Source organism: Genypterus blacodes, unplaced genomic scaffold, assembly GCF_046128005.1.
Source record: "Genypterus blacodes isolate CSIRO-AG114 ecotype Tasmania unplaced genomic scaffold, CSIRO-AGI_Gbla_v1 ptg000106l_1, whole genome shotgun sequence".
NCBI lineage: Eukaryota > Metazoa > Chordata > Actinopteri > Ophidiiformes > Ophidiidae > Genypterus > Genypterus blacodes.
The window spans coordinates 1326428-1340000 of NW_027466910.1; the positions used below are offsets into that span (position 1 = coordinate 1326428).

The window sequence follows — 13573 nt, forward strand, 5'->3', positions numbered from 1 at the left end:
CAAAAGTGGTAATTAGGAGATGGTTGTACATTAAATGTTTATACATTCCCCAACATGCTGATGGTGAATGTGCATTTCATTGCTTCTAAAATTCAGCTTTAAAATTACATGAGGAAGGAGCAGCTGGTTCTTTATTTAATAGACGGCAGCATTTAATAATGCAGCAACATGAATCCCCACTTTCCTGTACATGCTGGTGTACACAAAGTTTCCAACCTTTAAAACGTTAATATGAATATATATCCTCTTACATATCATCCTATTTATATGGACTACATGATCAGTGTTTATAGAGTTGCTATGCTTGGCAGGAGGAAAAACGTGATATCTTAAAGATTAATGTACAAATCCTAAGAGATGAATGTGAGAAGCAGAGGAAAAGACTTCAATCTATGCCTCAAATTTGACCTAACTTGGCCATAATTATATATGAATAAAAGCTGACTACTTCCTATTCACCAGTTCTTCTTTATGGCACAAACCTTCAACCTTGCGAGGTATATATCAGAGCAAATATGGGCAGTAGCCTAGGGGGACAGCTGATCAAGGTTAGCAGAATGTTGTTACACACATTTTCCAACTGTCCACACACTGACAAGTCTGTACGAGGCTGTAAGAGTCCAATTATTAGACCAGCATTACGAGCGTTTATGCTGTACGACACATTCAAGATTCAAACATGCACACATATGCACACGTGAGACCTCTGTGACAAACTTTTTAAATCACCATTGGGTTAAATTCTCATTGTCCTACTTCACTACTACAGATAGATCTACGATTCAATTTGTTGTTTGGTCAGCAGATGTTGTGGTTGGGGGTTAACACAATAATATTTTATCTGTTGAGCCTTGGTGGAGGCACTTTATCTACTTAGGACTAACCTTTAGGCTATCTGAACAATATATTCATAAGAAATTACATCTGGAAGCTAAGGCATGATTTAGGTTTGCAGAAAGGTTAGGACACTTGAACCACTTTACTAAATTTACGACATGATTTCCTTTTATATTCCAGCTGTTGGGCCTTGGCTCCTGATATAAAGGGTATCTGCAACACACAATTCATTATAAATTATCCTCTAACTTCTTTGCTTAAGAGTACTTTTAAGACGCTGAAACCACTTTACTACATTTACGACATGATCACCAAGGTTATAATGCTGCCTGCTGGTGCCATCCTGGTTCAAGCAGCATAACAGGTGGTCACTACTGAGAATGACTCAACAAGTTACGGGGTTTTTTTTGTACAAAGTCAATAAAGAAATATAAATAAACGTCAAAACAAGTTCATGTTGCTGGAAATGGAAAATAAACTCGGTAGGCAACAAAGTAACTTCCCCGCTGCTCTGTGGAAAGTTACCTGTGTTTATGAATGAAGCGATTGTGTTCGTGCTTGACGTGAAAACAATCTGCATGCGTAAACTACGTCTTAATATGGAATAATAAAACTTAACTCATTACAATAACTTGTTCTTATTAACCGAAACACCGACGATGTAAACAAAGAACCGTCAGTTCGGTGCTGATCGAGTCTGTAACTGTCGCACACAACTGACTCTTTCAGTCCAGCTGCAGATCCCAGGCTGCTGCATCGAGCGCAGAGTCATCGCTCATCTGAAGTGTCTCGGCCCAACTGAGAGGAACAAACTGCGACATTTACGCATTTCTGCGCCGCTAACATGAAGACTCGGTTTGTTGTCTCGACATTTCCATGAATATATGAGCGGGCTAGGGTTCTAGGGTGTTTGTTATTCCAGCGGCAGCTATGGACGGAAGAGAAGTCGCCCCTCAGTTCAGAAACTAGCCAGCTAGCAGCTACATGCTAATGTGTTGCTTACTAGATTGCTCTTCTTGTTAGTTGCTCTGGTGCCGTTGCCGCAGTTGCAAATGGACCCGCGGACCGAGCCGAGCGTCGCCCTGTGTTAGAACACGATGCTGCGGCGCCCGTAGACACTTAGAAGCGTTTGGCTGCCGGAGTAGCTCTCCACCTGGTAGCCCGTTGACTACCTGTGCGTGCCCCGCTAGCCACGTATGACGGCTGCGGCGGCTCGGTGTCGACGTAGCAGCGGGTTTGCTTTCCTCACTTAGTTACTTTGCGACATTACTGCGTGAAATGAAGACATTGTTGCCCGGTTGTGAGTCAAAATGCTTTAGTTTGAGCTGAACGCGTTCGGCTCGACGGTTTCCCGGTCCTGTTGCACGGAGCAGATAATGAAGCGAGTCATCTGGGTGGCATCAGGATTAAATCGAAGAATGATGAAGCTCCTTTTCGCCCTCGCTTTGATCGCCTACATTGCCTGTAAGTAGACCATTCAACCCTCCTAACCATCAGCAACTTCATGTCAGTAGTTTAATGTGCTTTTATCCATTATGTTGTGACTAAACCCGTCCTATCAGCTGTTTGGTCCTTGTCAGACGTGAACAGTGTTTCTCTAAACTTCAGTGTTGCTTCTGATCGTCTTTGAGTTTCTGTTGACATTGCAGATGAACTGGAGCTGTGTGGATGTGTTTCCTTGTAAACATGGTGTCAGTTGTTGAAGTGAAACATGTCTTGTCACCTGTCTTGTACATAATGACATCATGGGACTCACCTGTGTTTGTTCCAGGTGTCAGGTATAAACTTAAACATTTCATTTAACTAGTAGAGGAGGAGACAGCATTGGTTTAGGTCTCAGTGATCAGTCTATAAGAGAAAGAGGTACTGGAGTCCTGTGAAGGCCTCAGCCAGATGGAAGCTGATGGTCCTGAATTGGGATGCAGAGGATGTGTGTGTACGATGCCTTGCTCCTCTGCCTCAGGAGGGATTCAGTCACAACACAGATTTTTCCAATTCTATACCCATTACTATTTCTTCTTTGTGAATCATTTCTTCAGCACAGCAGTCTGTTGTTCTGTCTCAGTGACTCTCTTTAGACTCGCACATGAACAAGGAAGTGTTCGTCCCGGGCCAAGTCCATTTCACATCGCCTCCTGTATAGACCTTGGTTGATGTCTTTGGGTTGTTGGCGGATTTCATCTGGAGATGCATAAAAGGAAGTGTGGCTGTGAAGTGCTGTGTGTTTGGTGATTGATCCTGAAAGCTTTGGCAAGGATAGCAGGGGGTTTTAGTGTCTTTTAGCTTCTTACTGTATATTCAGACATTCTTCCAACAGAGGAGGAGGCAACCGACTGCCAACATGTAGATAAGGAATCAGTCAGGATGTGGCGCTGATAAGATTTGCTGGTATTCTGCTGCGTATGACTGAATCTGACCTTATTATGTAGCTGTGAGGAATGACTTATTCCTCTGCTCAGTCGACCGGAGCTCCCTGATCTTTGCATTAGTGCAACTTCCAGACATTTCTTTGAAGACGTGTAGTTTTCTTTCTGGGAATCTCATTTGTCGCCAACACGCAAAGGGTAATGTTCCACCCGAGTCACAGGATGAATACATCAGAGAGGCTTTATTGATATCACTGCCTTGTAGATAATCCTACTCATTACACTATGCGCCTCATTCCCTGTGTGTGTGTGTGTGTGTGTGTGTGTGTGTGTGTGTGTGTGTGTGTGTGTGTGTGTGTGTGTGTGTGTGTGTGTGTGTGTGTGTGTGTGTGTGTGTGTGTGTGTGTGTGTGTGTGTGTGTGTGTGTGTGTGTGTGTGTGTGTGTGTCAGTGTTGTTGGCACAGGCTGGGCCGGGCGCTGGCTGATGAGAGGAGGTAATAAATAAAATAAAACAGGAGAAGTGTGAGTGTGAGTGCAGAGTTCAGGGCAGCACAGAACCCCAGTGAGTGAAACATTCATCAACGTCATTAGAGTTAATAAAGCTGAGAAGTGATTATGAATGAATAAGGGCAAGCGTCTGTGCTTAGAGGTTAAATATATATTAGCTTTATAATAATATAAAAATCAATGATATTTATCATATAAGACATATCTGTACACAGATACTTCACGTGTGTGTGTGTGTGTGTGTGTGTGTGTGTGTGTGTGTGTGTGTGTGTGTGTGTGTGTGTGTGTGTGTGTGTGTGTGAGAGTGTGAGAGAATCAGCTGGTGTGGTCCGGTGCGTTTCAGAGTCTGGGTCTCCTGACAGGATGTACCCCTGCTGGATCCCCGGCTTAATGTATTTAACCAACCAAAGCTTTATGGATGAACCCCCCCCCCCCCCCCCCCCTACCTCCCTCCCTCTTTTCCTGCCTCCTTGAAAGCACAGCTGCCCCCTCTCTGCTCTCCATACGGGTGACTTCTCCAACAAGATGCCACTCAGGCCAGTAGGAGGAATGTTCCCCGGACCGTTCCCTCCAAGCTAAACAGTCCGGAATTCCACCGAGACAAACTCTGCTGTAGTTGTGAGAACGCCCTGCCAATATGATGCCAGGGGGAATGGTGAACAATGACAGCAGAATACGTCCCATCCATTTGCTCCTGTGACCATGACGACAGTACGGAGCGGCGTCTTGACACCTGATCAAGCTGTGCCGCCGCTGCCCTCAGCTGCAGATGAGGAGCGGAGATTTCATTTTCTTTAAATTGCCGTTTCTCTCTTCCTCTCCTTCCTCCCCTTTCGTCTTTCCTTTTCCACTGGATGATATTAAGTAGCAGGGAAATGTGGAAACAATTGAAGACCTTAGGGAATGCAGCCATTGTCTCTCTCTCTCTCTCTCTCTCCCCCACACACTTCATGACAGACTGTGCTAATTTAACCAATATCCTTATTCTAATGAGTGTCCTCTTGTTTTGACTCTGTATCTCTGTGTGTCTGCAGCTTGGCTCTTTGTCTCCATTAGGCAGACTGAGTGTTTACATTTACATTTGACGGAAGCAATTTTGTGACCAGATGTTTTCTCTCTCTTCCAGCTGTGTGGGGAACGTATACAAACATGAGGTAATGTCTTTTCTTTTTCCTTATTCTCAATTTTTTGCCTCGTACATAAACAAAATGTCTCTCGAGGAATCCAGATGGAAATCGGTGTTAAAGCCGTGAATCACTTTTAGAATCATCTTCGTCTGTGTGTCTGCTACAGAGACTTCCTAGAAAACATTTATCGGTGAAACTTAATTGCCGTCGCCATGGTGATCTGAAGAGTTTAATACCGCCGCATTAATTTAGAAGCCCGAGTCAAAGGTTCCCATTTTCACCGTCAAGTACACGAACGTAATGGATCGCCATCGAGATGTGACCGCTGCCACGCCGCAGTTATTCACACCTTGGCTTGATGAGGTCGCTTCACTCCATCAAGAGTTCCCAGACACTCTGTGATTGGCTCTGGCCCCCTGATTCGCCGTCATTACTATATGAATATGTGTGATGATGGAATTCTGCCGCACTGTGGGATCCCGGGAGCGAGATGGAGTCGCTCTCTTGATTAATATATTAAGGGTAAAAGGTCAGAACATGCTATTCTAACTCCGCACCTGTATATGAATGATGTAGCACACACACACACACACACACACACACACACACACACACACACACACACACACACACACACACACACACACACACACACACACACACACACACACACACACACACACACACACACACACACACACACACACACACACACACACACACGACGATCTGACCTGCAAACAAAGCCATTAATCCTTTTTGAGAGCCACACAATGTTATTAAGGTGTTGCACAAGTAAGAGAGGCTTCGGAGCAAGAACCTTCTGTCTCCTTTGTTGCCATAATGCTGGGATTGGACGTCTGGTAGCCCACATGTCCAATCTTCCTGTGTTGAGTAGATCATCAACAAGCTCAACAGGTTCAGCTAAACCCTATTCCTCAGGTGTTCATCTGCTTTGGCAGCTCGTCAGCCTTTGAGTCGCGTGACGTTTGTCTCCCTCACAGGCCTCAGCTCAAACCCGCTCTGAGTGTGGACAGATGGCTGCTCCCTCTTTGCTCCTCGTCACATTGGTTTTGAAGAGCTTGCATGATCCCGATTGTTGCTTGTGGCGTTCATATGTGCGGGCTCTGTCCGTCCCCTGAAGTTAGACGTGGTTAAAGATGATGGTAACAGTGAATGATGATGAAGATGAATGAAGTATTAGCTACAGCCTAAGGGATTACAGGGCGGATATTGATTTTTGTTGATAGATAATCATGAATGGGTTGCGTTTCCTCAAGATGGGGAATTTGAGGATTCGACCTCAGGAAGCAACAACAAATACATGTGTGTGAATGCAGCCGTCTGTGCCTGAACTCAAGCGCTCTCCCTTCTCTCCCGTCACAGATCAATACAAGAGCACGGAGAGATGAAGATTGAGCAGAGGATCGATGAAGTGAGTGATCATCCTCTCATTACATCCCCATGCCTGTGCAGGCGCTCCTTCCTTTCTCTTTTTCTGCGTTAAATAAATTCAGTTTGTTATCGGCTCGACCTTAAGTATGTTATTTAATTGAAATAAGATTATTCACAGGATTAACCTTACAGTTCAAACAGCCGGCTTGTCTTTGTGGTCTGCTGACATTTCCTCCCTCACGTCTCAGAGGAAATGTTTGAAGCTGGAGGTTTGATAAAGAATCTATATCATGATTATGAGCAGAAATTAGACTCATTTCCTTCAGACTTCTGTTTGCTCACCTGTTAGTATTTATTATGATTCATTACAATTGGTGATCTGCATGCAACACACACACACACAACCAGGATGTACGTGAGCTAGTGTGTGTGGTGTGTGTGTGTGGTTGGCATAGCAGGTGGTTCTCACTCCACACGATTCATTACACACTCCAGTGCGCCGCTGGGCTCTTCAGGCCCTGATCTCCGTCTGACGGCTCCGTCGCAAAGCACGGACAAATGTAATGTATGCCATGTGCAGGAGTGAAAAGATCATCGCACAATATGTTCACTTCCCTCCCAACCTGCTGCTGGAAAGATCAAATCAAGGAGCCACGGGAATCGACCCCAATATTCTGGCTACAATCTAATAGTTGACACTAGGGAAGCTCATTTTCCAGGTGTGCAGAATATCACCTCCCCTACTGAGTCTTCATGTTTACTCCCGTTTGACTCTGATTGTTTTTTTAAAGCGTTGTTGCTTCAGATGGATGTGCAGGCGCTTCATGCTGCTCTGTGTGTTGACACGGCTCTTAAAGGGACAGTACATCAAAGGCTAAATGACTCAGTTGTCCTTGACGTACTCTCCTCTCCTCTCCTCTCCTCTCCTCTCCTCTCCTCTCGCTTTCAGGCCGTGGCACCGCTCAGAGAGAAGATTCACGATCTGGAACAGAGGTTTGTATTCTGGATTTCTAACACAAACAGCTGCTGGCTCTTTATTCATGATGGAGATGTGTCCTTTAGTGTGGAATTACACCGGCACATCCACTCCATGGCCACATCACTGTAACAAAGGAGCAAACAGAGAAGCAAACAAATAAATAGAATAAATCTCCAGTGAGGAAACGCTAAAGAACCTGAAATGTACCTAGAATAAATCAGATATGAGTTGCTTGCCTGAATATCCTTACCATTTGATTCCTGGCCCTTATCTGCGTTGAACACAGGGGAAGATACAGGGAGGGAATTGGGGCGTAAACCCTGGATTATGAATGGAAACTGTTCAAACACAGCTTCTTTATTTGGACGATAAACAAAAAATGTACGTGGTAATGATTGTTTTCAGGGGCAGACGTCATCACACACGATTCTATCTCCTTAAAGGCAATGGGTGGAGACGAGGCGGACCCAGGGTTTTCAAGCACTTTCACTTTATCACTAAGAAATACCAGCGTGTGTGTGTGTGAAGCTGCTGCAACACCTGAGGGAGGCACAATCAGTTTACCTGCAAGCCTCTGGGTACCAAAGCTGTGATAAAGTATAAACAGCTAACATGCACGCAAGAATTTATGATGCAAACGCTTCTTCTTCGTCTTTTGATCCAGAGACAGTTCTGCATGTTTCAGGCTCCTCATGATTCCTCACTCCTTTATCCAGATTGTCACGTCGCTCTTCCTTCCCCTGTTTCCTGTGGAAATGCAGATACTAATTTTCTAATTTCCTTAAATAATGAATGACTTGATTCAATATTAATCTCTGAGCCTGTGAGCGTAGCCTGAAGGTGAGGCGCCGGCCTGAGGCGCAGTGCGTCAGCGTGATGCCTCACACAAAGCAATAGAGACGCAGATAAACAAGAATAGAGACAAATATAAAATATAGAGTCAACATGGCGAGGTACGGGGGGATGCAGGGAGATATTAACACACACACACACACACACACACACACACGCCAAGCAACGACACCAGCAAACTGACAGAAACACTCAGCAGCCACTTCACAGGGCTGTCACTCATAATAACATCAAGCTAACACACTTAGCAGACGGATCGAACATCAGGGAATCAACCTAATTGGTGATGTAATCTAACGTAATGCGACACGTGAGACTTACATTGTCTCGTCTGATTCTTCTGCTGCGGTGAACGGCTGGAATGATTCTCCACATGTGTCACAACACTCTCTCTCTCTCTCTCTCTCTCTCTCTCTCTCTCTCTCTCTCTCTCTCTCTCTCTCTCTCTCTCTCTCTCTCTCTCTCACACTGCTGACAGACAGTTAAGCACAGTCAGAAAACGTAATGTCGATTTTAAAAGAAGTGGTAGAGTAAAGTGTATGATTGTATAGTTTAGCTGGTGAATGTATCCTGTATGCAGGTCACTCTGGACTTATTGTCTCATTTATCTTCTCTTACAGTTTTTCTCAGAAATATCCACCGGTGAAATTCCTGTCGGAGAAGGATCGGAAGAGGATTTTGGTATGCAACACACACACACACAGACACACACTGCCAGTACATGCTGCACAGTTCCTTCGCTTACTTTATCGTGAGCTATGTACAAATCCTCCTTCACTGTGTGTGTGTGTGTGTGTGTGTGTGTGTGTGTGTGTGTGTGTGTGTGTGTGTGTGTGTGTGAGACACGTGCTGCATTGCTGGTCTGTGTTCCTGACAGCTGAAGCCACACTAACACACTGCACATGATGGAGTCGTTGTGTGTGTTATCACTAAGCTGCTGTAGTGCGGTGGCACTGCTGCAGTCCATCGATCACCTGATCAATAGATCACATGTTTCAGTCTGAAGGCTCTTGTGTTGTTGTGGTCAGTAGGGTGATGATGTCATGTGTTGACTCTCCTGTAGATCACAGGTGGAGCCGGGTTTGTAGGATCCCACCTGACGGACAAGCTGATGATGGACGGCCACGAGGTGACCGTGGTGGACAACTTCTTCACGGGCAGGAAGAGGAACGTGGAGCACTGGCTCGGCCACGAGAACTTCGAGCTGATCAATCACGACGTGGTGGAGCCGCTTTATATCGAGGGTGAGCCAGAAGAACTCACACACACTCTATATGTGCTGCTGTCCGTCATCCAGAACTCATCCAGGTCTAAAAGAATGACAAATACCAACCACAACAGTAAACACAAAAGATCACTATTTAAGATCATTAATTCATATAAATTATTTTTTAATAGCACACACATTGATTAGATTTTTATTTCTCTTTTCCTTTTATTTCCATCCCGCCCCTGCTCCCCTCCTGTAATCCTGCAGGCTGAGCATTTGGTGTCACAGCTTCAGTCAACACTCCCGTCAGGATCAGTGCTCATTATAAATAATATTGTGTTTCTCCCGGTAGCTTACTGTGCACCTGGAAGAACACACAATAGGCCCATTGTGTATCAAGTGTACATAACATGCTTAACACAACCCTGCTCTCCCTTTATTCCGCTCCGTATGTTGCTCTGTTTTTCCGCAAAGAAAATGTTTCGCTTTGCCTTTGAAACGCAAATGACAGCGTTCGGCCATCACACAGAATTTTCAATCAGGCGTCAGGCGTCCGTCCATTCAGTCTGCTGTCCTAACACGGGTATTCAAGGAAATAACAGCTGTGATGATGTGTGAGTGACTCTTATCTGTGGAGCTCCTTTATTTCATGAAGTCCCGGTTGCTCTTATGACTGCACACAGCTTATGAAACGTGTTTGTCACCATTCAGTAGAGATCCTTGACGGGGGCCAGTGCCGTTTCTTCATTTCCTCTGTGTCTGCTGGAGAGAGATCAGGCTGCTCCCTGCTTTTGTTTCGTCATGTGTGAGGGCTTGGAGTGATGCCGGGCTCCATTTGTTGTTGTTGCGCTTGTGTACTTCAGCCAGCAGCCTTCACACACTCAGGTCTGTGGTTGATGCCAGACACTGACAGCTGCTGCCTGGAGGCTTTGACTTCATGTTGGGTCGGGTTTGAACTCACTGCCAGGTGTTTGGAGAAATATAGATTTAGCTTTCAGATACTCTTCATTTAACCTTCTAAGCTTCAATCATGTATTCTTATAATTATTCTTATCTTACTTATACTTTACTTGTTGTTGTTGTTAATCATCACAGCTGAAGGGTGTACAGTTATTTCATTTGTAGGTTCACTCCAGATACAATTGATGTGAACCATATATTGACCACACACTCTCCTGCTTAAGCAAATAAGAATTTTGAAACTGAAAATGTGTCTCAGCCGTAGATGAGCAGGCACATTGCTGCAGTCAGTCGTATAAGTGTGTGTGTGTGTGTGGGGGTCTTATCAAACGGACCATTACACTGGAGACAGGAAGCTTAAGTCTTTTAGTCGGTGCTGCCAATGAAGGTGGAAGGTGAGAATGTTCTGGAAAGTGTGAAAAGTTCAAAGCAATCAGTTGGCAAAACGGTGACTTTGAAAAAGAGAAAATAAGAAATGTGGCATTTTAGAAAATTGCAGGATGGAACAGAATGCAAGGAAAAGGGCAGAGAAATCACCTGAGTCACCTGAATGACCTGAATGACCTTCAGGTTAAACTGCTCCTTTTAGCCGGGACGCCGTAGTTCTGTTGACTTCATCAAACTGTGACCTCCGCCTGCCTGCCTGCCTGCGTCTGTCTGCAGCAGATGTGAAGCAGACGGGATGAGGCCAACCTGAGGCCACTCTTCTCTGCAGGAACACGGCGGCTCGTCTTCTCTTAGCGGGGAGAGGCTCGCTGCCCCAAGGGAAGGAGCTAAAGAACGCCAGGGCCTCCTTCAGGAGAGAGAGCAGGACAGAGAGACGCACCCTCCGTATCAAAGATGATTTGTTGAAGAGAGCGTGAAGAGCCTGAAGGCAAATATCGATCTACTCTCCAACTCTTACCCCGCAGGCGTGAGCTTTGGGCTGTGAGCTGAAAAATGAGGTTTGGCTGCAGGAGGAGGAGGAGGAGGAGGAGGAATCTGCTGTGTAACGCTGCAGTGTTTACTAACAGGAGACGGATCAATCAGTCACAGCTGTGAACTTTATTCTGCACATTAATCCCACATTGAAAAAAAAGTCCTGTTTCTCTTCTAAAGCAGGGGGATCTGTTGTCTCGGTAACGTCTAGTTGGACTACATCAATCTTTTTCTATTGTGTCTTCCAGCATTGACTCCAACTCACTGTGCACTCCCCTCCATCACTGGGCTGCACTGGAGACATAACACCAACACAGACATACACACACAGACTGACCTTCATCCACACGTCTCCCTCCTCCTCCTCTAATCTGTCAAGTTATCTGAGAGGAAGCCAATGTGGCCGGCTCAGGTCTGGGGAACTGTAAAGGCTCTCAATCTCCAATGTCTTTTTGGAGATCATCATACACACTTTCAGAGAGATTCTTTCGAAGCTCCAGAAGATTTACCACTTTGAAAACAGTGACCGTATAAAGTGTTTTGTCAGTTCACATGACTCCTCTTCCTCTTCCTCTTGCTCTCCACAGTGGATCAGATCTATCACCTGGCCTCTCCAGCCTCTCCTCCCAACTACATGTACAACCCCATCAAAACCCTGAAGACCAACACCATCGGCACTCTCAACATGCTGGGTGAGCAAACCCACACACTTTAAACTCATTAACGTTGGTTGCTCCTGCTGAGTCTTCATCCAGGGTTTGGACTCCTCTGTCTCTGTCTCTGTCTCCTCTTCTTCACTGTCTTGTTTGTGTCTCAGGTCTGGCCAAACGTGTGGGCGCCAGACTTCTCCTGGCTTCTACTTCAGAGGTTTATGGAGGTAAGAGCGAGGCGTGGCAGTATGTTCTCCCCTTCACCTCAGTCAGAGCAGATAAGTGCTCCTTCATCACTCAGTTCTTTCTCTTCGTTGATGGACACACTGCCTTAGTTTGCTTGAGACACCCAGCGACAACAGCTCAGGATTAAAAGGCCAAAAGGAATCTTCCAGAGTTAAGCACTGATTGACTCACACACACACACACACACACACACACACACACACACACACACACACACACACACACACACACACACACACACACACACACACCTGCCTCTTTATTGACTGATATTGAATCTGAGTGCGTGAGGAAGCAGAGGGATTTGCTGATTTGAATACCTGATCTCCATTCCACCACAGAACAGAGGGCAACCTTCACTGTGTCATACACGTCTGAAGGCTGGAGCTGACAGTGTGTGTGTGTGTGTGTGTGTGTGTGTGTGTGTGTGTTCCAGACCCAGAGGTGCACCCTCAAAATGAAGAGTACTGGGGTCACGTGAACCCCATCGGCCCCCGAGCCTGCTATGATGAGGGCAAGCGTGTGGCAGAAACCATGTGCTACGCCTACATGAAGCAGGTAGAGGCACCACAACACAACACACACACACACACACACACACACACACACACACACACACACACACACACACACACACACACACACACACACACACACACACACACACACACACACACACAGAGATCTTATTACACTGAGACCAAACAACGAGCCAAGGCAGCAGAACATCAGTGTGTCTCTGCCTTCCCTGACTAAAGGGGAATGGAAGGTAAGAATATTTGTAGAACCCCAGATAGTGAATAAAGAAACACAACAGTAGAGACGTTTACAAATGAAGTGCTGAGTGAAAACCATCGCAGTTAGTTCACAGTAAAGACGGCGCTGCAGCGTTTCTCTGAGGGTCGGAGAGAAACGGAACAAAGACGTCGTCTCCGTCTGCTCCATCTGTGGCCACAACATGTTGACCCGTTGTGAAGGGGCGGACAATGAAGCGTGAAGATCTCTGCGTGCCGCTCGCTCTCTCGCTCGTTGCACGCAGTCGCTCCCCTGCTCAGCCATGTGCACACATAATCTCCCGCGCGCTCGGCACACACACACACGTCTCCGCACTATCTACATTTATGAGATTGTGTGAGTGGCCTCGGCAGCAGATGGGCGAGCGGGCGACACGGACACGTCCCTTCATTTCCTTCTGCGGCGCCTTCGCCTTGTTTGCGAGTGAAATCATCTCCACACAAACTGACACTCGTAGCCTCAGAGTCTTCTTGGCGTCTCCACAGGAACGGTGAGCGTGACGGGTGAGATGATGGACATGAGAGACGACTCGCCCCTCCCCTTTCCCCCCAATTTGTCCAGCAGGCCCTGAGTCATTCCTGCTTATCTCAGCTGATTGATGCCAGCCTTTAATGATCTGATAGCCGTGTTGTTCCTCTGAGGCGTTTGGTATTTATTTATCTCTCCGTCTGTAGCCGCTCCCGGTTTGGGGTTTTTCGGAACGAGCTCGTGTTCCGTATCCGTCTGTCAGT

The 13573-nt window shown here is 46.1% G+C and overlaps 1 protein-coding gene across 1 annotated transcript in view; it reads left to right on the forward strand.

The window, feature by feature from the left end:
* Positions 1-1579: 1579 nt before the first annotated feature.
* The window catches only part of uxs1 (UDP-glucuronate decarboxylase 1), a 16958-nt gene continuing 4964 nt past the window's right edge, over positions 1580-13573 (forward strand). Inside the window, exons 1-9 of the mRNA XM_076160535.1 lie at positions 1580-2301; positions 4837-4864; positions 6224-6272; positions 7182-7225; positions 8684-8744; positions 9127-9307; positions 11739-11843; positions 11969-12028; positions 12484-12605. Coding sequence (XP_076016650.1) covers positions 2214-2301; positions 4837-4864; positions 6224-6272; positions 7182-7225; positions 8684-8744; positions 9127-9307; positions 11739-11843; positions 11969-12028; positions 12484-12605 — 738 coding nt within the window. The 5' untranslated portion in view covers positions 1580-2213. The remainder of the gene's footprint in view (positions 2302-4836; positions 4865-6223; positions 6273-7181; positions 7226-8683; positions 8745-9126; positions 9308-11738; positions 11844-11968; positions 12029-12483; positions 12606-13573) is intronic.